Source organism: Zophobas morio, unplaced genomic scaffold (genome assembly GCF_036711695.1).
Source record: "Zophobas morio isolate AGI-343-1 ecotype UQ-CSIRO unplaced genomic scaffold, CSIRO_AGI_Zmor_V1 ptg000038l, whole genome shotgun sequence".
Taxonomy (NCBI): domain Eukaryota; kingdom Metazoa; phylum Arthropoda; class Insecta; order Coleoptera; family Tenebrionidae; genus Zophobas; species Zophobas morio.
In genome coordinates, this window is record NW_026972143.1 from 2850833 (window position 1) to 2877026 (window position 26194).

The window sequence follows — 26194 nt, forward strand, 5'->3', positions numbered from 1 at the left end:
CTTCTGTTGAAAATGAATTAAAGCTTTTAACCAGATGTTCTTTTTCGGCATTTTGCGGCAAGACCGTTGAAGATTTATTAGAAAAAAGGATTATTGTACCCAACTACCTACCTTAAAATTTTTCTAATGGAAACTTTTAAGTCAATGAACCGTTTATTTCACAACCATCAGTCTCTCGCATCTGTCGTAATACAGTGTTATACGTGGTTCTTCCTTGTTACATGTTGAGTTCTTTTTGGTAATATTACTAATATTTTAAAAGAATGCCGAAAGTAAAATCGACGCCGGATGAGTGGATGAGGGATTTTCTAGAAATAAAATTAGAAAACAACAAAATATTCTGCAGAGCTTGTGTGAAAACCAAGCCCACTATTTTTTTTTTATCTATTTTTCCTTGTTAATCCTGTATATGTACGTTGTTTTACATTCAAAGTGATAAAAAATATAACGTGACGCAACATGTCAGAACGACTCTTCATGTAGAAAGGAAGAAAATGTTTGAAGTTTCTAAAATTAAACAGCAGACCATACATGAATCTGTTGCATCTACTTCCACAAAAGATGAGCAGTTTCAGTTTAATTTCGATTTATGTAAAATGATGATCCAGTCCAATATACCTTTAAAAAAATTGGAGAAATGCCCTCTTCAAGAATTCCTTGAAAAACACTGCAATCGACATATTCCGGTTGAAAGTAGGTACTCTCCGAAAAAATTATGTAGGCCCAGTGTTTCAGCAAGTTTACAACGAAATTAAACATCGCATTGGAGATAATTATTTATGGTTCGCTGTCGATGAAACCACCGATAGTTGTGGAAGATACGTGGCAAGTGTAATTGTTGGAATCTTAAATGAAAATTTCCCTAGTCGAGGATATGTAGTAAGTTTGAAAATGTTAGATAAAACAAATGGCAATACGATTACCAGATTTGTAAATGACAGTCTTACGTCACTATTTTTGCCAAATGCCGTACTGACGAATAAAATTTTATTGATGATCTCGGATGCAGCTCGTTATATGTTGAAAGTAGGCAATAATCTAAAAATATTGTACCTCAATTTAATTCACTCTACTTGCATTGTCCATGGTTGAAACAGAGTGGCTGAAGGAATACGTTTGCAATTTCCTACTGTTAATAAATTAGTGGCAAATGGTAAAAAGATTTTCGTTAAAGCTTCACTAAGAATGCAACAATTTAAGGAAAAATTTCCAACCATACCATTGCCTCCAGAGCCGATTATAACGAGGTGGGGAACATGGTTACAGGCCACATTTTATTATGACAAATATATCAAAGAATTTGAGGAAGTAGTTACGGAGTTTAGCGAAGATTCTTCTCAATGGATTAAAGATTGCATAAATATTTTGGAAAACAAAGATTTGCGACAAGATCTAGCTTGTCTAAGAAGCAATTATCAATTCGTATGTGAGGTAATAGAAAAGTTAGAAAAACCCAACATTTTGTTGGTAGATGCCATAAACTTAGTGAAAGAATTTAAACAACAAGCAAACGCAGTAAGGGGTGATATTGGTACTAGAGTATCTCAAAAACTTGACGAAATGTTAAATAAAAATTGAGATTTCGGTGTTCTTTCCGACGTTGCTCGTGTTTTACAAGGCCAGAAGGTGGAAAATTAGGAGTTAGATTGAACATTAGTTGCAAAATTCAAATTTGCGCCAACGAGTGTGGATGTTGAACGCACATTCTCCAATTTTAAACACATTTTAAATGATCGGCGAAAAAATTTTACAGTGGATAACTTGGAACATATTACAATTATAAATTGTTTTAAAGAAAACTGAAATGTGTAAAATATAAAGTCTAGGATTATTGTGATAATATTTTATCCAAAGTTCTAAGAAGTGTTCTTTGATTTGTAATATGATTATGTTTTTAATGCTTTTTTGCTTAAAATAAAACTTTTTTATTGAAAATGTTGTGCTTATTTAAGCGCTTATTCTTAATTTTTTTTGTGCTTACCGAGAAGGTTGTAATCCACTAAATGATGCAAATGACTCGCACTTCTTTCAAGTTTTGTTGCTCTTTCCTTTAAGTGTCGCAGATCATCCACGCCAGTATTAATCCAGGGCGATGGTTTTAACTCATTACTGAGGAGCCACACAAAACAAAACAATTTATTATAATTTTTTCACAACCGCAAATCCTGGAATATTTATAATTCGTGTTACACCTATTAAAATATCCATGAAAGTCTCTTCTTTTTAATAAATCGAGATTTTTATTTAAAATCAAACAATCTCACTCGCGCAGAATGAAAATTAAAACCCGCAATTGAGTTACTGCTGGTGGGCACTGTCGAAACAGGACCCGATTCCAGCTGAATACCGCGACTAGACGCACGGTTTCCATGGCGACGGTGCAAACAAAACGTCTAAATCAGCCATGGTTTGGTCGCCGTTTCCACTTTTATCAGCACTTCATCAGCAATAACGTATCATATATCCAAGACACAACTTCTTTGGATGTTAGTTTTGAGTCGACGAACGCAAATACACACACACATATTAGCAGTTCACGATCTTTATATAGTAGGCTTGGTCATGAAAATCTAGTGAGTTTGTTGGTTTCGATGCAGAAGAATAAAAATTCCCTGAACTTTTTTCGTTAGGTTATGTTTTATTAAATTAAAGGTTAAAAAATATGCCAGAAATATAATAAACATTGTTGCCGATACTTTCAGTTTTTAGTAGCAATGACAAAGTTAACGGTATCCACTTCTTAGAAAGCATAAAACTTTACGCTATTTAAAACAGTTATTCGGCTTTTTGTAAGTGTTTATTTCTTATGTAAGGAACAAACACTAAAATTTCACTTAAACATTATTTTTATTTGAATGGGGATTCTACATACGACTATTGTCGCATGCCACATTTAGCATCTCGTCTTTAATTCTCAATCATCAGTTCGTTCTGCTCGCCGACTCTTCTTAGAAATGGAAATTTCGACCTTTGTGAATAGCCTATTTCTATATCTTCCAACTTCTTTTTTCACTTTTCTAAGATTACTAAAAGGGTTGGTAAAAGACAACAACCTTGCTCTAGTGCTTTGATGGGTTTAGGTCTTCTGAAACATTTTTCCGGCCTTAAATTGAACGATTTATCTATACCTATAGCTATTACTAATGCTTACGTAAGTGCTCTTTATTTGCTTTTCCTAAGTACTTCCAAACGCTTATTAACAAGAACGTTACTATACACCTTCTCCAGGTCCATGAAGAGTTAAAAAAAAAATGAAAATGCTTAAAATTTGGTGCAAAGTAACAACGGGGATGATCTAACTAAAATTATACTTATTTTGTTGTACGTCAGGTAGTTTTTCACATACAACCTTGGTAAATTTAGAACGAAAGATGCGTAAAAATATCACCCCCCGACAAGCTACAATTCACTCCATTTCCTTTATTTCGCTGTGAAAATCTGTATCATCACCGTCATTTTCAAATTCAGATTCTGAATCTGATTCACCTAGCGAAATAATGAAAGGAGGTATAGATTCGTACGAAAGATTTTCCATATTTTTTCCCAATCTGCCAAAATAAGTTTTTCACAATGTTTACAAAAATTTTGCCGCATGCTTGGACTACATTTAGAAAGCGCCTCAAGCCATAATTCTCCACCCTATTTTTTAATGAAGGTTGAGAATTTATATGCTTGTTGTAATAGTTCTTACAAAATCCCCACGCCATTTCAATTGGTTTATATTGACAATGGTACGGAGGTAATCTAAGAACTTCATGGCCACTTTCTCTTAATGTCTCGTCTACCAAATATCTTTTTTTATATTGTTTCTGAAGGGTTTAATTAAATCCCCCAGAACCCCGTTGAACAACTCGCGTGGAGAATAATAAACCTTGATCCTTCACTTTTAATTTTGGTGGGATTGCTTTTTAGACACTATCGTGCACCCAGCGACGAATGGACGAACCATTTTGATAGATCCATGTTTCATCCAAATACACGAAAGTCAAATTTTTCACAAGAATTTAGAAACTGTAAATATGTTCTCAAAAAAGTAATTTTGGCTGCAACGACATGTTTTTGTTCACATAGAATTTAGCGACCATTTACTTCCCTGTGTTTATAACCCATTGACTTAAGAATTTTGTATAATGTGGTTCGCCCCCCTTTAAATTCCAACTGTTCCTTAGAATATGCCAAAAGAGTATCTACAGTGAAATATTCGTTTTTTTCATTAAGTTGCCAAATTTGTCGTTGCAGGTCTTTTCAAAACATATAATTTGTAAATATATCCGTTGGTTTTCGCTTGCCAGATAGTGATGTTTTTAAATTTTGGTCCCCTGTTGATTAAATTTTCGCCACAGTTGATGTTCCCACCTATGAGAAAAAAATTAAAAAATATTTTACAGCGTATTTTTAAATTACAGAAAATATATTCGAGACCCTCATAGTTACTTTTTACTGCAATTTTATGTTGGAGTAAAACTATTTTAGGCATTTTCTTTTTAAATAATGTCGCAATGATCTGTGAATTTGTCACAACGACAAATTATCTATGCTGACAAAATTAAAACATTTGTTTGCTCGATTAAAAAAATGCGTCTAAAAATTCTGATCTAATAAATGAAGTAAAAAAGTGGCAATCCAGCTCAAAGCAAATGTCAGTCAGATTACTGACAGACAAATCAGTTTATCCAACTTAAAGAAAAAATATCAAAGCCTACTTTACTATATAAAGATCGTGAATGGATAATACAAATTTTTAATAAGTACCCACATTAAACTCGTCGGCAATGCTAAACACGTCGATAGGGCTAATTGCGTAAAACATCCAGTTAATATGAAATATCAATAACTGTGCTGATTTGATGAATCTATTTACTAATAGCGTGTTGAATTTTTCGTTAAACTTAATACGTGCCACATGGCTGATTATTCCCAATATGCATTATGGGATAACACTCAGATGTGGATTTCCATGTCAATCCGGCTTATTCCAATGCCAATAACACACAGTGTGTGCGTGTGTGTTTGTATACGTGCTTCGACGATAAACCAAACACTGCAGACAGTTACGCACATTTTTAAATAATCACACACACTGGAAAATATGAGTTAAAAAGCCGCTGCCAGTTATACAGGGTGTTTCTCAAATACTCAAAAACCAAAATCAAACATGATTTTAAATTTCCAGGTTTCGTCATACGTCGGCGACAAGAGCCAGTTCTTCGGCCCCGAAGACTCCATCTCCCTCTCCCTCGAGTACTACCAGGTCCACCTCGACAGCACCCCCCTCGACACCAAACCCAGGCCGGCTCCAGCGGCCCCGAATCCGGCGGAGGTGCAAGACACCAGTGCCAGTGTTCTGAACAACAATAACAGCGACTCTGTGGGTGACAAACACAGACCGAAAGACGCGAAAAGTGATAAAGACGGTGAGCAAGAGTGCAAAAGTGATAAGAGATTCCTCCAGTGTCCCGCCGCCGTGTCGATGCGCCACCTCCAGAAGTTCATCCGGATGAAGTTCGCCCTCACGCAGCACCACAAGGTTCGTTTGTATCCTCGTTCCGTTTTTTCCGCGATCTTTCCGTCTTTGTTGGCTTTATTTCGCCGAAGCGACAAAGCGTTTAGAAATCGAAATCAGCGCTTTTCGCGCGCCGTTACACACAAACAAAGCCTGCTTAGATGCCGGCATTCAATTACGTTTCGTTTTGCTATTCTTATAATGGGATAATACCGGGTGATTGTGGTGGGATGATGATAAGGAGTGCGTTAAAGGTGTTTTTTTTTAAGAGGATTGGTTCATGGAGTTGTAATGCTAGTAATTTGGCTTTGTTCGTGTTTTATTGTCGTTTTATTGCACTGTGGCATGTTTGGCGCACTTTGTACACTTGAGTGCAATGAAAAGTGACGATTTCTTATCGAATTCCGAGCTTTATAGTGTGCGTCGGGATTTTAAATACGCCACCTGTTGATCCGTTTGGTGTGTGCTATCGAAGAATCTAGCGAAATCTGTGTCTATCACTCGCACCCACAGAGTAATAACTAATAATAAATGTACTAAGATAAGCGATAATTTGTGATTGAAAAAAAAAGTGACTCGTGTGAGGTGCTGATATGTAAATGGAAGTATGATAAGTCAAAAAAACTGTTTTATTGGTTGAACTATTGTAGAAACGAAAAGTAATTGAGTGACGATGACAGTTTGCCTTAATTAATTATGGGAGTTAATTAAGTTTATGGCTAATTTGCTGAGAATCATCTACAATTCTAATTAGAATTAATTCGGTCTTTCGCACTTTTATTAACACTTAAAAATTTGTATATAAGTATACCGGATGTTTTGAGTATGATGAAACGTAGATATTTAGTAAAGTTAGTATATGTAAAAAAACATGGCAAGACGGTTCACCACAAACAACCGTCTTTTGTTCTAATGGATTATGCAACTTACCACAATATATTGTACTCCCAGTTTAAACTGGTTTTTATGACAAGATAATAAACATTATCACCTCATTATTACCCCACGACGGACAATATGAGTTGAATAACAAAGTACGACCCTGCAAGAAACCGACCAGTTTTAGAGATTTACTCCATTGTCCGTCTCCATCATCAACTTCGACACAATGGACCTATCATAAAAACCACTTTACTCTGGGAAGGCAATACTTATGGTGTTTATCTTAGTTCTGATAAGTGTACCATGGTTATATTTCTGCATTATGTGTAGGAATAAATTCCTCGAAAGAGTTGGACAAAGAAAAAAATGATGGCATGGATAAACACAAAAAAGATTATCCTGAAAAAGCCATAAAAGATCAGATTTGGAATATAGTGCGCAATAGACTACCCGAAAAATTGTATCAGTTAGATCATTATGCTCAAGAACATGGAGATTGTGTTGTAAGACTTCCGCCATACCACTGTCATTTTAATTCAAAGTGAAATGGTACCGTCAAAATGGGAAAATGTAATAAACCAAGTTCCCTAAATTCACAGGGAACATTATCTAATTAAAGAATAATAAACGTATAATTATTCAATTCATTTTGAACTTCTGCAATTTGCATTGAGATGTTACCATAATATACAAGAAAGCACATACTTTTGGTCACTAAAAAAACGTTACAGTGTTTTGAATAGGAGTATTTGCACGACTTTCTAAATAAACAGAATTTGTCTGTTTTAATATTCAATCCAATTTCTCCGGCTTCTTCCCGTTTCAAAGTCAAAGATGATGTTTTCAAAACAGACAACGAAAAGTAGAGGATGAAAAATACACGTAAGTTGATAGATCTATTCCAAAAAAAATTAGTCTATATATTGCATCCCGCTGCATCGTTTAGCACAAGATTTATAGAATGACTTAACCATGGCAAAAAGTGCCCTGTGATTCAAATATAAAACAAATTTCTGCACTCCATTATGCTTTCCATTCATATTCGCTCCAGTGTCATATTCTTGTCTTCTACAGTTTGTTTAAGTCAAGACTAAGTCCATTCAGCTCTTGAAGTACTTAGTACTTCTTTCAAAACTTTGAGAGGAAAAATTTTACAAAATCTGAACATATCTTACAATGACTGAAAGGTGTTCCCTAATTAGGGGCTCATAAAGTCCAAATAATTCCTCAGTTTTTAACAGTGCATCATTATTTGAAATATTGATTTTATCTGAACTTAGTTTTTTTTAGAGAATGTGAATAAAATTCAGTGGTGTGCCGTTGGTGGGTAAATATAGGGGGGAGTCCGGGAGACTTGAACCGCTTTTTATTTAAAATAGCATATTCTCTTATAAATAGGATGTAAAGATTCGATTATAATTTCAAGCGTTAGCTTATTTATTTAGACATACTTTTGTTTCGTTTCTCCCTTACCATTAGGAACACTCGAATCGGGGTCTGGGGAGAGTTGACCACTGTTTTTACAGAAGAAAATAAAAACATTTTAAATCTTGAATCACAAATGTATTAACTTAAGCATCACAAAATGGGACTACTATTATATAAAAACACAAAGTTATTGTATTTCTTATACCGGGCGTCTGGAAAATGGCTCATTAACTCTCCGCTACGCTCTCTTTTCTTAGAGGGTATATCATTTGCCAAAATCAGTCTTCTTTTAGTTAGTAACTGCTAAGATAAAACTGATTTTGGCTAGTAAGATGCCTTGCAAGAAAAAAGAGGGTGGGTGGGCGGGATTAGTACCTGCGAAAATAAAATCGTTTTTGGCAAATCGCATACCCTCTAAGAAAAGAGAGGGTGGGTGGGCGGGGCTAGTATTTGCTAAGATATAACTGATTTTAATAGGCACTAGCCCCGCCCATCCACCCTCTCTTTTCTTAGAAGGTATCTCATTAGCCAAAATCAGTCTTATTTTAGCAGGTACTAACCGCGCCTACCCATCCTCTCTGTTGTTAGAGGGTATGTCATTTTCCAAAATCGATCTTAGATTGGCAGGCATTCACCCCGCCCACCCGCCCTCTCTTCTGTTAGACGGTATTTCATTTGTCAAAATCAGTCTTTGGGTAGCTACTAGCCCCATCTACCCGCCCTCTCTTTTCTTAGAGGGTATTGCATTTGCCAAAACCAGTCTTATCTTGTCAAATACTAGCCCCGCCCACCCACCCTCTCTTTTCTTAGGAGGGTTGTCATTGCCAAAATCAGTTTTATCTTAGCAAGTACTGATGAATAACTTTTAAAAAATGATCAAAATTTGGAAACATTACGAGCTTACTTACAAATATATGCACAAGGCAGGAATTTTAACACTTTTCTGTAGTGTTTAGTTGGTTATGCTTTAATGGATTTTTTTTTGTTGGTTTTGTTTTTATTTATAATTTAAAAATGTCTTATGAACATTTTATTTTGGTTTATTTATTAATGAAAAAAAAATAGTTTGTTTTATTAATAATAATGTACAACGATTAATTACTAGTGGTTGTCATGGTTATTGTCCTAAAAAAAATAAAAGGGTTACTAAAAAATTTGAAATTAAACCGGATGGAATGGTATAATACATATTACGGTTTTTTTTCGTAATCTACGTCATAGAGAATTTTTTTATTATTTCGTTGGGACTCCCAAAAGAATTAATCCACCATTTTCCAGACACCCGGATAAAAAAAAATAAATAATAAAGTTTTAACATATTTTTAAACATTCGTCAGTCAACATAATTTTCAAACATTTTGTTAACAAATTAAACATTTTAATAATCAAACTTTTTGGTCTTTCTTAACTTTTTATTTAAATTATTTACTTATTCTAAATATTTGGTGTCATCAGTCAGCCTCAATAATTACTTTCAGTTAACGGGTAACCTATAAAACTAATTTTGATCACATTCGTGCCAAATAAATCATCAATGTCTTCTGTAAGTCCTACACAGATTTCATGGACATATCCATAGCATAACCGACATAAATAAATGCATGACCATAATTTCTTCTGATTGGCAAACAAAACAATGCCAACGATCATTCAAGTTAGGATTTTTTGTAGAATCATTATCACTGGAACATCAACGTACGAAATATCCTGGTCACCATATTCAGTTTGTTTTGAATCTTGTTTAGTCTTTAGTATTTTCTTTCCTTTAGTTTTTCCTAGAACGTCCTTTTTTGTCGTCTTTTTGTTTTGGATTTTTTTAGTGCCTTGTTGAACCGCTACCGCGTCAATTCGTCGTGCACAATTCGTCGCGCGACAATTGATCGCAAACAACTGATCGCAGCGTCAATTGGTCGCAGCGACAACTGGTCGCAACGACAACTGGTCGCAGTCACAATTGATCGCAACACAATTCGTCGCAAGTACAACTGGTCGCATGCGACAATTGATCGCAGGCGAAAAATGATAGCGTTTATAGAGAAATAAGTAATTGTTATGAATGAGGAAAATAAATTAATGTGCTATATTCTCAAAAATTTCATTATTTCTAAAAAAAGTGTCAAAATAAATACATACGAGTTCCATAGTTCCATAAAAACGGTAACTATTAGGCTCATTTCCGACTAAACCAAAGTGCAAAAAAGTGAAAATATTGTAAAATATTTTTTTTAATGCTGACACATCTCGTCGGTATGCTACTGTAATGTTCATTTGGATTATTCGTCTTATTGATTAGACGCTCAAGTAAGTGATTCAAGCTTTTCTTCTCACAAGTTTAAAGTTTGTCATTAAACGAGTGAAAAAAATAGCTTTCAAAACGTGTTAGACGTCATTTTTCTTTAATAAAAAATGGTTTTAAAATTATTACAACTGTCAAATTAAAAAGTTATAGATAAATCGTGAAAAAACTCTCGTTACAGTTTTAAGTGAAAAAGTATTATTTTCATTACGTTTGATAGTTTAAAAAATTAAATATATATATTTTTTAATAAATTTGGTGCAAAGAAATTTGAATTTATATATTAACAATTAATCTTGGAGTTTATTGCATTCTTTGCAGACAATTTTTTGCTCACTACAAATTAGTTCTGGATTATCTTTAATCCATGATAAAACCAAAGATGTTTTTTCATTCAGAACTTTTTTGAACGCTCACACTGTTAATAAGGCGCTTGTAGATACGACAGAATGAATAATTTATCTCGTTCCCTTTGCTAAGTACCTCATACCAATCTCCACTTTTACGCCATTTCTGTAAACAAGATCGTAAAAAGATTAGTTTTGACCATGGAGCAAAGGAATATACTCATACTGGAGGAAGCGCCAGACTTAAAATGATGGTTTCGAGCCAAACCGGTAAAGTGTCATAAACAGTACCCCTCATTACCCAGATAAAACTGCCGATGACAGTGACGTACAGTTTTTTTTTTTTTTTTTGATGCGGCTCATGGAATAAAATTTGTTGAATAAAACAACGCACATAACAGATTTATATTCTCTATTAATTAATATTATTTAAAATATTTAAATCAATCAACACATCACGAGTAACAAGTAATACAAACAGTGAATACCGTTAAAAAGTACAAACAACCAGGATGACGACGCCACTGAGTAGTGGTTATTCGCAATGGCGTGACTAATTTTTAGCTTGGGAAACTTGAAAAGTTTTCACTCGGAAGGCCGACTATTCACTCAGAATTATTTGCCTAATCTGCCGGATGTAGGTGGGCTTCTCCAGCCCATGTTGTAAATTTTTGTAGGATGCAAAGTGCGGAGAAGAATAAAATCAGGTAGCAGCCCGTAGTAGGGTCATTCATGGAAAACTGCGAACCAATTATTTCTTCCTTTTTTTTAGATCTGAGAGCTGTTTTACACGTCACAGAAATATCTATCGTAAAAGGAATTTTTAGAAATAATTTTCTCGTCATTAATCGGTTGCAAAAGATCAAGAGGCACTCGAAGCAAGCCCTGACAAACTTATTAGCGGCGCCAGCGGAGATCTCCAATTGGCTGCGGTACCACCATGGACATTCGCGTAACCTCCTTTTCCAGAATTGTCAAAATGACATTGCCAAACTCAAAGCAATCATGAATTAAGCATTTCATTTTAAATTCTGTTAGTATCAAGTGGTACATGATATTCGTATTTTGGGTTGCGTAAAAATAATTTTCAGAAATAATTTTCTCGTAACTAACCCTGTATATGTATTTTTTACACCCACATATGGTACAACTGAATTTTTCTTCAGTACAATACTAGTCACATAATAATAATTAAAAAATAAGTTTTTAGTTGCATAAGTAACTACATTTCTTAGATTTCCCGGTAACACAAAATTATTCTTGACGCTCTAACAAAAGTTTTTGCAATATATATTTACAATACACGTAAACCTTTCTCAAACCCTGTAAAAGATCCGTTGCAATTTACAAGGGATTAAAATAAGTATTATATCCGTCCAGTGGAATTTATATTCGCTGCATATGGATACTCTAGATGTACTATTAGTTCATAAATTTTATTGTTTGGTGATATGTATAAAGACAAGAATAGACAATAGAGGCAATTCTGTATCAAAATGTGTTAAAATTTAAAGGTTGTTAAAATATGATTTTTTAAATAACTGTAATCTAGTTAAGAACAATAAACACTTGTTTTTATGTTGAGTACTTATTATAATGAAGCTAGTTCCTATAATATAATAGGTAAAATAAGCAACGAGATAAATAGAAACAATCTCTTAAAAAAAAATAACCAAAATGACAATTTATTAATAAAAAATCTTATGTAACAAGGTGTTTACGCTCGTATTTTTTAATTTTTAAAGTGCAACTACAAACTTCGTCACTTATCTATATTCAAATTGTTTTTAATTCGATATTTACACCTTACCTGGTTGCTAAATTTATTGCAACTTAAAATTCAGAATACAAAATATTTAGTTTTAATAAAAGAAAATACTTCCCGATGAATTTTACCCTGCGATCAATTGACGCTGCGATAAATTTACGTACGATCTATTGTCGCTGCGATCAATTTACGTGCAATCAATTGTCGCTGCGATCAATTGTCGCGTGCGACCAATTGTGCTGCGACGAGTTGCTTGCGATCAATTGTTTGCGACCAGTTGTCGTAGAATCTGTTGAACCTTCTTACCAATTTTGTTAGTATAACTGTCATTTTCTGATTCAGGGTCACTATTCTCAAAAACTCTTTTTTAAGTGGATTGAGTTTCCTTTAGCTTTCTATAGGTAGTTTAGGGTTTTCACATTTGTCGTTATTAGGGATAGAACTCCTGTTGTTTATTTAGATTTTCTGTGAGACATTCACTGCTGTCATTTTTCTTCTCAGAGGTCATTGTCAATATTTTGGTCTTGCCAAGAAGAGCATTCTAAATCAATACCTTGTTTATTCTGAATCGGCGATCCAGCATTCAATGACTCCAGAGATATAATTCCTTGTGGTGGGGCAGAAGATGATCGCTTACTCGTGAAAGGCTCTCGTAGAGGCATTGTGACCACTTGGTATCTGTTGGAGGTTTGTAATGGCTCCGGACTAGCACGAATGGATTTAGCTACTTGAACAAATTCTTTTGATTTCGTGGTGTTTGAGTTTTCATGAGCGGAGAGTTCGTATGAAATTCTAGAGTTCCAGATTTTCATTTGATGATGCTAAAATGGCATTACCCGGTCTGTCGACACATTCTTGGTGCTATTGCAAACCAAAACCATGACCATAATCGCCAATATTATAATTATTTTCGGACTCTTGAAGAGAAACGGTCGCGTTTGCAACATTCTGTTCAAGATGAGATGATTCCTCGAGTTCGGCGCAGAACACAGCTGACTTTCTAAACGCATTCAACATGGATTTCATTTCTATCGATAATTGTAGATATTTTGAAATCTTGGTGTGGTATGTTTGAATAATGTTGTTTGTGTTAGGAATAGCAATGTCAATGAGAATGGCTTCGTTCGTGTGTTTTTTTATAAGTAAGTATGATGTCTGGTCTGTTAGCTGTAATGTTTAAGTCTGTAAGTATTGTGCGATCCCAGTATAATTTGTATTTGTCATTTTCAAGGAACGGAGATGGAATGTAAGTGTAATAGGGTGTCGTATCTTCGATTAAGTTCATAAGTGTTGCTAATTCTTTGCGAATGATTTTGGCTGTGTTGTGGTGTCTAGCTTTGTAGTCAGTTTGTGCTAGGATGCTGCAGGAGGAGATGTGCTGGATCGTTTCAGGTTTTGCTTTGCAGAGGCGACAGCAGTCGTTTCTTATGTTCGGATCTTTGATGATGTATTTTCTGTAATTCTTGATATTGATTACTTGATCTTGAATAGCAAACACAAATCCTTCTGTTTCGGTATACAAACGTGATTTTTTTAACCAAATCAATGACATCTTCTTATTGACATGAGTTTCTTCTAAGTCTTTGTAGAATTTTCCATGTAGTTGTTTTTGTTTTAGCCCACTTATTATTTTGTCTATTGTGTGGGGGTGTGGATTTCTTCGGTGTTCGACAGATTTAAGGGTGTATGGTTCAAATCTGCTCTTGTGATGGTGCGAAACATTTCATTTCTTTCCGCTCGTTTCAAGAAATACTTCCTCAAATCTGAGATTTGTCTCTGATATAAGTTTTCTAGATTCTGGAAACCCCTTCCTCCATTCTGTCTTGGTAATGAGAATCTTTCAATCGACGATTTTGGATGATGCCTTCTATACTGTGTGAAGATTTTCCTTGTTGCGATGTTTAAATTTTCAAGATCAGTTTTGGACCATTTAATGACTCCAAAAGAATATGTTAGCAGTGGAACGCAGAATGTATTTACTGCTTTCATTAAATTTTTTCCATTTAACTGTGTCTTCAATATTAATTTTAATCTCGCTAGGTATTGATCTTTCAACTGTGTTTTCGTTTTGGTATGATTGATGTGGGATGATTGACAGAAACCCAGATATTTGTATGTATCGTTTCTTTCTTGGGCTTCGATTATTTCCTTATTCTGGGTTATATGTGGTACTTGGTGTTGGACGCCTTTTTTGATTGCTTGGGTCTTACATTTCTCAATACCAAAAAACATACCAATATCACCGGAAAATTGTTCAGTCAGATTTAATAGGTTTGTTAACTGATTTTGTGTACTTGCATATATTTTTACGTCATCCATATACAGCAAGTGACTTATTCTGTTTTCTCTTTGTTTGTTAATTCTTATATTGAACCCATAATTGCAGCTGTTCAGGATATCGGAGAGGGGATTTATTGCTAAGCAGAACCATAACGGGCTAAGAGAATTGCTTTGAAAAATTCCTCTTCGGATCATTATTGGGTCTGACTGAATTGTTTGTTCATTTAAGGTTATTTGGAGGGTGGTCTTCCAAAATTCCATGGAACATTTGAGAAAAGTGCAGATTTTAGGATCAATTTTGTATAATTCCAGAATTTTGCATAGCCAGGAATGAGGGACAGAATCGTAAGCTTTCTTATAATCAATAAAAGCAGTATATGTTTCGGTTTTCTTTTCTAGCTTGTTCACAGATGATGGAATCTATGATTAATTGCTCTTTGCAACCAAAAGATCCTTTAATACATCCTTTCTGTTCTTCATTAATGATGTCAGAGTTAAAACAGTGTTGATAGATTTTTTGTGTAATGCATGAGGTTAATATTTTATAGATTGTGGGTAAACATGTGATAGGTCTGTATTTTGATGGATTTTTTGTGTCGTTATCTTTAGGTTTTAGGTATGTTACACCATGACATAAGAATGTTGGAAAGGAGGATGGGTCAAGAAGGAACTGATTTAAGTGATGTAATAAATGAATATGTACACAATTTAATTTTTGTATCCAAAAATTATGGATTTTGTCTGGTCCAGGTGATTTCGAGTTGTGTGTCTTATTGATGGTATTTATTAATTCGACAAGTGTTATCTGATTATCGTTATTATTATTATTTAGCCATCCTAACAGATAAACCATTTATGATGGGGAAGAATTAAGAAGAAAAAAAGAGAAAATCTTATTCAAAATTATAAACGCAAACTTTTAATTTGGCGGATATTTTGTAATTTTGGTGTGGTTTATTATCTTGTGTGTGTTAGGAACAGTAATGTCAATGAGAATGGCCTCATTGGTGTATTTCTTTATGGTCTGTTATGGTATGATATCTGGTCTGTTGGATGTAATGTTTCTGTTTGTAAGTATTGTGCGATCCCGATATAGCTTGTATTCGGTGTTTTCAAGGAATGGAGATGGAATGTAAGTGTGATAGGGTGTAGTATCTTGGATTAAGTTTAAATTTGTTGCTAAGTCTTTGTGAATGATTTTGGCTACGTTGTCGCGTCTAGTTTTGTAGTCAGTTTGTGCCAGGATTTGGATCTTTGATTATACATTTTCTGTAATTCTTGGTATTAATTACTTGGTCTTGAATAGCAAACAAAAATCTTTCTGTTTCGACATATAAACTTGATTTTTTGAGCCAAATCGATGACATTTTCTTGTTGATGTGAGTTTCGTCTAGCTCTTTGAAGAATTTTCCATCCAGTTGCTTTAGTTTCAGCCCACTTATGTTGTCTAGATTATAGGGTGTGGGGATTTCTTCAGTATTGGATAGATTTAAGGGTGTGTGGTTCAGCTCTGCTCTTGCTATGGCGCAAAATAGTTCGTTCCTTTCTGTGCGTCTCAGGAAATATTTCTTCAATTCGGAAACTTGTCTCTTGTATAAATTTTCTAAGTTCTGGAATCCCCTTCGTCCGTTCTGTCTTGGTAATGAAAATCTCTCAGTTGATGACGTCGGATGATGTCTTCTATATTGTGTGACTGATTTTCTTGTTGAGATGTTTAAATTTTCCAAATCAGTTTTTGAGCATTTACCTAATTATTCCAAAAAAATATGTTAGCATTTATGGTCGTGGAAATATCCCTAGTCAAAAATACTTAGAATGTAAATTGAATTTTTAATTTGGGAGACTCATTAATTAGTCGCGGACGTCCTCTGTTTCCAATTGTTACATTTCATACAACAACTTTATTTTGAATGAATACCGTACACCATCAAAAACTATTATATTCTGCTATTATGTTAAACCCATCAACTAAAATAATGGTAAATTTTGACTTTTCTTTTTTATAAAGTGGACCATTTAATTACTGAATTAATTGAACTTTATTAAAAAACGAAAAAATGGAAGCTTTAATAAGAATAAGTTTCAAATTATAACATATCGACATCTAAATCTTTAAGGCTTCTGTTATCATCCTCATTTCCACTCTCACTAATCATTTCCATCATCAATTTATTATTTTGTCAGTATGTTTAACGTAATTGTTCCAATGCACAGCCGGAACTTGTTCAATCACATTTTGCCATGTTGCACAAACATCATTAGGGGTAGAGCTGGTTCTTGGAATGATCTTATCATAATTTCTTTTGACTTCCAACCATGCCATTTCAATAGCGTTGAAATGACAGTGGTAAGGTGGCAGCCTCAATACCCAATGCCCTTGATGTTCGGCGTATAAATTTAAATGATAACGTTTTTGGGGTCGTTTATTAGCCAATATTCCCCAGATTTGGTCTTTCATGGCCTTGGGTGGATAATCAATCCCATTTTTATTTCAATATGCTATCATTTTTGTCTTCTCCAAATTTTCGAGGAATTTCTTCCTACAAATAAAGGAAAATTTTATTACGATATATGAATACCTATGAAGACTAAATTGACACCTCAAATCTACTATATCCCGCAAACTTGGATCAACTGGTCTTTGAAACATTTTTCAAATTTTTTCTGCTTCATGTTATCATGATAGTCTCTAGATTTGGTATTAGTTTTAAAAATTAAAGAGGCTCCTTCAATCAACCGTCTTGCCATGTCTTTTTGGATATGCTACCCGTACTAAATACCCACAAGACGCCTAAAATAAATAACCGATTATGTTATTGTTCGACAAAAAACCTAACTATAATAGAAGTGATGGATGTCCGGGTATTAATATATTATAGGACTAGATTGTAGTTCAGACCACTATTTAGGTATATGTATATGTATTTAGAGTAAAAATTGCATACAAATTAAAACCCCACCAAAACAAGAAAAAAATAAGATAATAGGAAAATAAAATCACATAACAAAACATTATGATAATTAAACCTTGGGATATTTTATAAGAAAGACGAATAAACCACTAATTTTCGAAAGCTGTAAAACAAAAATACATATAAAAACTACGACATCTAGAGATTTTTCGTATATAAGGACCTAGATAAGGATGTTTTGTATTTCCTCTAGTGTTCAAGAAAATGTAGAAGAATTGGACGTTGTGTTTGAGTTTTCCGTTTCTCATCATCGGTGGGGAAGTGCGATTTGACACGCCGTGCCTGACCAAATATGAATAAGTCAACAGGGCGTGTTTTCATAACATAATGCGTTCGAATCAAAGGCAGTGGCGGAGTGTGGGTGAAAGTATTATCAATAATGTTTTTTCTAAATAACTGAATTTATTTCATTGTACTTTAGCGGCAAGAGAAGTACTGTCTAATAACATAAGGTTACTTTTTTAAGTCGTTACAGCGGACATCTTTAGTTAGGTATAAAACTTATCGATGTATTGATTTTTTCAAGCTTCACAGTAAAATTAACATAAACGGTTTAAAATTCGTTTTGAAAACAGACTTTACATCTGATAATAATAATGAAGTGTTAAGTGCTAGAACCACATGAAAACTGGAAATTATGTAGTAGAAAGTCTATTTTCTTAGAGGATATATCATTTGCCAAAATTATCCTTATCTTTACAAGTACAAGCCCCGCCCACCCGCCCTCTATTTTCTTAAACGGTATATCATTTGCTAACGTCAGTCTCACCTTTACAAATACTATCCCCGCCCACCCTCCCACTCTTTTTTAGAAGGGATGTCATTTGCTAAAATCAGTCTTATCTTTACAAATACTAGCCCCGCCCACCCGCCCTCTCTTTTCTTAGAGTGTATATAATATGCCACAGTCAGTCTTATCTTTACAAGTACTAGCCCCGCCCACCCGCCCTCTATTTTCTTAGAGGGTATATTATTTGCCAAAATCAGTATTATCTTTACAAGTACTACCCCCACCCACCCGCCCTTTATTTTCTTAGAGGGTATGTCATCTGCCAAAATCAGTCTTATCTTTGCAAGTACTAGGTCCGCCCACCCGCCCTTTATTTTCTTATAGGGTATGTCATTTTTTGCCAAAGTCAGTCTTATCTTTACAAGTACTAGTTCCTTCAAGGTGTTCTGATTTTTAGGAAAGTCAGTATATAGGTATAGAGAAATTTTGCGATTCCCTGGAACAAAGTTGGCATTTTGAGAACTAAATTATGTACTCGCTAACAAAAAAAGAGAAAAAGAGAAGTGATTCATATAGCAGCAGACGTAAGTAGATCAAAAGGATTTCATACAGGGTGTTCCAAAAATGACGCATAAGCCCGATGGTACGTACGTTGTTAACAAGGCTCTGAAAAACTTGAAAAAAAGTGGTTTAAAAAAATCCCTAAACCAATTTTTTTTAAATATCAAAGTTCAATTAAATTACTAACTTTGTAATTCTAGGCTCTCTAGCTACAATAGGCTCTCCAAAGTTTTTGGACCCTTGACGATTTAAATTCTCTAGATTCTCTAGGCTGTCTATGGTTTCTAGATACTCTAGATCCTCTAAATTCCTTCTAGATTATCGAATCCCTAAATTATCTACACCTTCTGGGTTCTCCGAAGACGGCATTTTCTCTAAGATCTTTAAAATCTAGACTTGCCAGATTTTATAGATTTTCTGAGCTCTCTAGCTTATTGCAGACTCTCTAAAGTCTTTTGTTTCAAAACGATTTATATTTTCTAGATTCTGTAGGCTCCCTATAGTTTCTAGGCACTCTAGATTCTCTCTAGATTCTCAAATCCCAAAGTATCCAGACTTTTTAGGTTCTCTAAATCTCCATTTTCCCTACAATCACTAGAATCTAGATTTAATAAGTTTTAGACTTTCTAATATCTTTAGGCTCTAGACGATTTAAATTTTCTAGATTCTCTAAGTTGTGTGTAATTTATAAATACTCTAGATTCTCACTGCTTTGGAGATACTCTTAACTCCGTAAATTCTGTATACCTTCTAGGCTGTCTAAAATCTTCTTTTTTTAGGATCTCTAGAACCTAGACCTGCCAGATTTGATAGATTTTTGGGCTTTCTAGCTTACTCCAGAATCTCTTACCACTCTTTAAATTCCCTAAATTCTCTAGTTGTTTATAGTTTCTAGGTATTCTAGGCTTCATGCTCTGGAGACTCTAAGCTCCATAGGATCTCTAAATTCTCTCTAGATTCCCAAATCTCTAAATTATCTAGACCTTCTAGGTTCACCAAAATCTCCATTTTCTTAATTTTTCTAGAAACTAGACTTACTAGATTTTATATTTTTTCTGGGCTCTCTAGCTGCTGTAGGCTCTGTAAAGTTTTTGGACCCTTGACGATTTCAATTCTCTAGAATCTCTAGGCTATCTATAGTTTCTTGATACTCTAGATTCTATATTTTCCCCCTAGATTCTCAAATCTCTAAATTATCTACACCTTCTAGGTTCTCTTACGATGCCATTTTCTCTAAAATTTCTAAAATCTAGATTTGCCAGATTTTATACATTTTCTGAGCTCTCTAGCTTATTGCAGACTTTCTAGAACCTTTTGTTTTAAAACGATTTATATCTAGACTTACTAGATTTTATAGTTTTTCTGGGCTCTCTAGCTACAGTAGGCTTTATCAAGTTTTTGGACCCTTGACGATTTCAATTCTCTGGAATTTCTAGACTGTCTATAGTTTCTAGGTACTCTAGATTCTCTAAATTGACAGTCTAAAATTCTAATCATAACTGTCAAAAATGACATCTGCCAAGAGTAAAAAATTACGTTGTAGATAGTTTTCCAGAAAATTATTATTAAATAATTACCTAAGAATTTCTTCAACTTTGAAGTTTAATCCTTTCAAACATTCTATATAGCCTTTTAACATCGAGATTGTGGGTTATTTTTGGAACACCCTATATAAGTATGAGCTACATATTTGAAAAATTATTGCATATGAAATGTGGAAGGTTATCGTAGACTGCAAGATAAAATTAAGCATTTAAATGAACTCAACATCAAATACAGTACAACAAATCCTGCATCTCTGAAAAATTAAAAAAAAAACAGTTTTACGAAGGTTTATTTGTGGTAAAGTCTATACATTAAAACAAATATAGATAATACCAGTAACAGTGTAAGAACCTAAATGACATCCTTAAAACTGTTTTGACACCATTATCATTTTTTTATAACTTTTTTCAATACACTATACATTTTTTTTAGCGCTTTTTGTAGAGTTTGTTTTTATGCATTCATTAATTTATCATATTTTTTTTTACGTTACGAAAACACACTCTATTAGCTTGTTTATATTTGGTTTGAAGTATCTCGCGAAAAATCTCAAGGCGGATTCATCAACAACAAATGCAAGAATATGTTATTTTATAAAATACACGATATTCCTATGATGCATATAAAATTTGATATTTATCTGTGTAATAAGAACCTGGAGAGACTGCAGATACACAAACAAAAATGGGGACCTATTTATTCACACCTTAGGGGTTATAAAACTTCGGTTCGAATGTGAACATTTGAATGTTCATGATTTGATTTTTTCATAAAGTTACGCTGTGTCATTAAGGTGCCAAATTTGTCGTTACAGGTCTTTCCGAAACATATAATTTGTAAATAAATCCGTTGGTTTTCTCTTGGCAGATAGTGATGTTTTTAAATTTTGGTCCCCTGTTGATAAAATTTTCGTCACAGTTGATGTTCCCACCTATAATAAAAAAAAAAAATACATATATTTACAGCGTATTTTTACATTACAGAAAATATGTTCAAGACCCTCATAGTTACTTCTTCGAAAGAAAGATCGGGTCTTTTCGAAACTGCAAAAAACATCTTTTTATTGCAATTTTTTGTTGCAGTAAAACCATTTTAGGCATTTTCTTTTTAAATAATGTCGCAATGATCTGTGAATTTGTCACAACGACGAATTATCGATGCTGACAAAATTAAAACATTTGTTTGCTTGATTAAAAAATTGTGTCTAATATTTTTGCCATTTCTATTGAAACACCACCTGTTGATTTTGCTTAAAATTTAGCAATTGATAACAGCTTTCGGTTGATTGACAACGGCTTTTAGTTACAAAATTGTCTGAATATGAGCATTGCCAAATTTACGATTAACAAGTGGTGTTTCAATAGAAATGGCAAAGACTATAATAATTCTGATCTAATAAATGAAATAGAAAAGTGGCAATCCAGCTCAAAGCAAATGTCAATCAGACTACTGATAGACAAAAAAATAAATCATCAAATCAGTTTAACCAACTTAAAGAAAAAATATCAAAGCCTACTTTACTACATAAAGATCGTGAATGGATAATAATAGTAATGTATTTTTTAGAAACAACTATATATTTTATAGATAATCTCCTGGATTGACATTAAATCTGCAGGATTCACTTTTGTCTTTACAACATTTCTGCGGCCAGTTCTGTCTTCCTTTTGTTCTTAAATTCCATAACATCTTGGTTTCTATCAAGATAGCCTAACATGTTTAAAATTATTTGTTTTGCTTGGTCGTTAAATTTCTGCATTTTTGACTGGCACATACGACTCCACGATCTACTCAAAATTTGTATTTTTGAAAATTGTACTCGTTACTTCCTCATTAACCAGTGTGTAACGGCAACAGATAAAACGCCAATATAGCACTCTCCCGGTAAATGCCTCATTTCGTTCATCACGTCCTCTTTCTGTTCCAGGTCGACATCATCTACTCCGGCGAGGTCCTGCCGCTCCACTTCAGCGTGATGGACGTCGCCTACACCTTCAAATGGAAAAGAGTAAGCAAACAGCGCCATCTGTCGCTCCCAATCGCCGCCTCTCCCGCTGCCTTATCGTCGGACGCAGTTATTTGTAGTCGGCGTCGAAATTGCCTCGTAAATATTCGTCGTTCTTTTTTTATTGCGCGGAAAAATTCTATGGAGTCCGGAAGCTAAAAATAGATTTTATTCGCGTTATCAATGCGCGCCAGTGGCGTCCGTGCGCCCCGATTTGGGGCTCCGCGGCGGCTTGACCTCGCCGGGGTCATTACTATTGAAATTTCGCGGTGTGAACGGTCGGTTTATCGCGCCGGTGCGCCGCCACTGGTTTGTGTAAATTGCTGTTACGTCAGCGTTTGCGTTCGGAATAATGTTAATGTTAATTTCGCACTTTCGCTTTAATTAAAAGGAAAATAAACGTCATGGAGATGTGCCGGTTTGCGAATAACAGGAAGAAACTGCGAAACGGTCGTTCGAACGGGTTGGGAAATATCGGTTGATAAAGCGTTAGGAAACGTGGGAATTGTTGCGCGGAGGATTGTTGCGGAATCGGGTTTGGCAATTTTGCGAAAAATTACGGCTTGAGGAGATTAGTTTGTTTTTATTATTACTTTTTAGTTGTTTGGTTAAAATTTGTGACGTTTGTTGACGGAATGAAGTGGACTTTGTTTATTTAAAAGGTTCTTTAATTATTTCGGTAAATATGTGTTAAGGAACGTTGCACAATTTATACTCACGACGGTTAAACGGCACAATAATAAGAATAGTGGGGTTGTAATTCAAAATGAATTTTTTCTTTCTACAAGTCGACGAATACGACGATGGCTACTTTTTCGTCGTCATGGTTCGGCTGTTAGAATCGTCCATTAGATTTCCATCATCGTACATGACAGTTATGGTACCATTGTTCTGCCACGGTTGCCACGTTTTTTGAAATTTAAAGGTGTATAAAGCTTGGTGGCTGTACAGAGTGTTGATAAAAGTCCGCACAAAATACGTAGTTCCGTTCTGTCGCATGAATTATTTTATTTTTTCCCATCATGGTAAAATAAACTGTCACCTGCCATAGTCCGAGCATAGGACACTTTATTCAAAAATTATACTAGTAACCAATCATGGTAAAAAGGATAAAGGTGCCAGCGTAACTTTGTGAAAAAATGAAATCATAAACATTTCAATGTTCACATTCGAACCGAAGTTTATTAAGTTAAGGAAGTTTTATAACTCCTAAGGTGTGAAACATTAGGTCGCCATTTCTGCCTGTCTATCTGCAGTCTGTCCAGATTCTTATTACACAGATAAATGTCTCTTATTTTTGTTGTTTATGAATCCGCCTTGAGATTTTTCGCGAGACACTCCAAACTAAATATAAATAAGCTAACAGTGTGTTTTCGTAACGAATGCGTTCGAATCATAGACAGTGGCAAAGTATAGGTGATTAAAGTATGATCCATTAATGAATGCAAAAAAACAACCTCTACAAGAATTTCTAAAAAATATGTATATAGTGGATTGAAAAAAGTTTGATGTTATAGACAAACATAAAAAAAATTATATTGTGTCAAAACATCTTTAAAGGATGTCATTTAGCTTCTTACACTGTTACTGGTATTATCTATATGTCGAAAAAAGCGGTTAAAAAAAAAATCCTGAATCAAATGTTTGAAAATATGAAATTTCAAAGTTGAAGAAATTCTTAGGTATTTATTTTAACGAACTGCCCACATAACAGATAGTTAAATAATTAGTTATTAATAATTTAATAATCATTTTCTGGAATACTACGTAATTTTTCGCTGTTAACAGATGCCATTTTTGACAGTTATGATTAGAATTTTAGATTGTCAATTAAACTCACTCTAGAGAATTTAAATCGTTTTGAATCAAAAGACCTTAGAGAATCTAGAATATCTAGAAACCATAGACAGCCTAGGAATTCTAGAAAATTGAAATCGGCAAGGGTCCATAAACTTTAGAGAACCTACTGCAGCTGGAGAACCTAGAAAAACTATAAAATCTAATAAGTTTAGATTCTAGAGAAATTAAGAAAATGGAGACTTTGGAGAACCTAGAAGGTCTAGATAATTTAGAAATTTGAGAATCTAGAAAGAATTTAAAGAGCTTATGGAGTTTAGAGAGGTTCCATAGCGTGAAATCTAGAATACATAGAAACTATAGATACCTAGACAATTTAGAGAATTTAAAGAGTCGTAAGACTTCAGAGATTCTGGGGTAAACTAAGGAGCCCAGAAAAGCTATAAAATCTGAAAGTCTAGGTTCTAGAATTCTTAAAAAAAATCAAAGATTTTAGAGAACCTTGAAGGTTTATATAGAGAATTTAATTCTCTAGATTCTCCAAAGCAGGGAGAATGTAGAGAATTTAAATCGTCTAGAACCCAAAGATTTTAGAGAATCTATAGTTAACTAGAGAATCGGGAAAAAACTTATTAAATCTAGTAGACCTAGATTCTAATGGAGATTTAGAGAACCTAAAAGGTCTGGATAATTTATGATTTGAGAATCTAGAGAGAATTTAAGACAGTCTGCAGAGTTTAGGGAGTCTCTAGAGCATAGAGAATTTAGAGTGTGTTGAAACTATAGTCAGCCTAGAGAATCTAGAAAATATAAATCGATTTGAAACAAAAGACTTTAGAGAGTCTGCAATAAAATCGAGAGCTCAGAAATTCTATAAAATTCTGCAAGTCTAGATTTTAGAAATCTTAGAAAAAATGGCGTCTTAAGAGAACCTAGAAGGAATAGATAATTTAGGGATTTGAGAATCTAGAGGGAATTTAGACAATCTAGAGTATCTATAAACTATAGACAGCCTAGAGATTCTAGAGAATTTAAATCGCCAAGGGTCCAAAAACTTTAGTGAGCCTACTGTAGCTAGAGAGTCCAGAAAAACTATAAAATCTAGTAAGTCTAGATTCTAGAGAAATTAGAAAAATGGAAACTTTCGAGAACCTAGAAGGCCTAGATAATTTAGAGATTTGGGAATTTAGAGAGAATTTGGAGAGCCTATGGGGTTTAGAGGGTCTGCAGACCATGAGATCCACAATATCTAGAAACTATAGACAGCTAGAGAATTTCGAGAATTTAGAGAGTCGTAAGACTTCAGAGATTCTGGAGTAAGCTAGAGAGCCCAGAAAATCTATAAAATCTGGCAGGTCTAGGTTCTAGACATCTTAAAAAAAATTAAGATTTTAGAGAACCTAGAAGGTTTATATAGAGAATTTAAGAGTATCTCAAAAGCAGTGAGAATCTACAGAATTTAAATTGTCTAGAACCTAAAGATTTTTGAGAGCCGGGAAAACTTATTAAATCTAGCAGACCTAGATTCCAGTAATTTTAGAGAAAAAGGAGATTTAGAGAACCTAAAAGGTCTAGATAATTTGGAATTTGAGAATCTAGAGAGAATTTAAGACAGTCTGCAAAGTTTAGTGGGTTTCCAGAGCATAGAGAATCTATGAAATATAAATCGTTTTAAAATAAAAGACTTTAGAGAGTCTGCAATAAGGTAGAGAGCTGGGAAAATCTATAAAATCTGGCAAGTCTAGATTTTAGTGATCTTTTAGAAAAGCGCGTCTTAAGAGAACCTAGAAGGTGTAGATAATTTAGGGATTTGAGAATCTAGAAGGAATTTAGAGAATCTAGAGTATCCAGAAATTATAGACAGCCTAGAAATTCTAGAGAATTGAAATCGTCAAGGGTTCAAAAACTTAAAAAAATATATAAAATCTAGTAAGTCTAGATTCCAGAGACATTAGGAAAATGAAGACTTTGGGGAACCTAGAAGGTCTAGATAATTTAGACATTTGGGAATCTAGAGAGACTTTAGAGAGCCTATGGAGTTTAGAGAGTCTCCAGAGCATGAGATTCAGAATATCTATAA

General features: G+C 34.1%; 1 protein-coding gene across 1 annotated transcript in view; it reads left to right on the forward strand.

Annotated features, from left to right (window-relative positions):
• Nucleotides 1–26194, forward strand: part of LOC135139883 (polycomb group protein Psc-like) — a 56539-nt gene that overhangs the window by 23512 nt on the left and 6833 nt on the right. The window contains exons 4-5 of the mRNA XM_064070233.1: nucleotides 5174–5527; nucleotides 22240–22320. Of these exons, the coding sequence (XP_063926303.1) occupies nucleotides 5174–5527; nucleotides 22240–22320 (435 nt within the window). The remainder of the gene's footprint in view (nucleotides 1–5173; nucleotides 5528–22239; nucleotides 22321–26194) is intronic.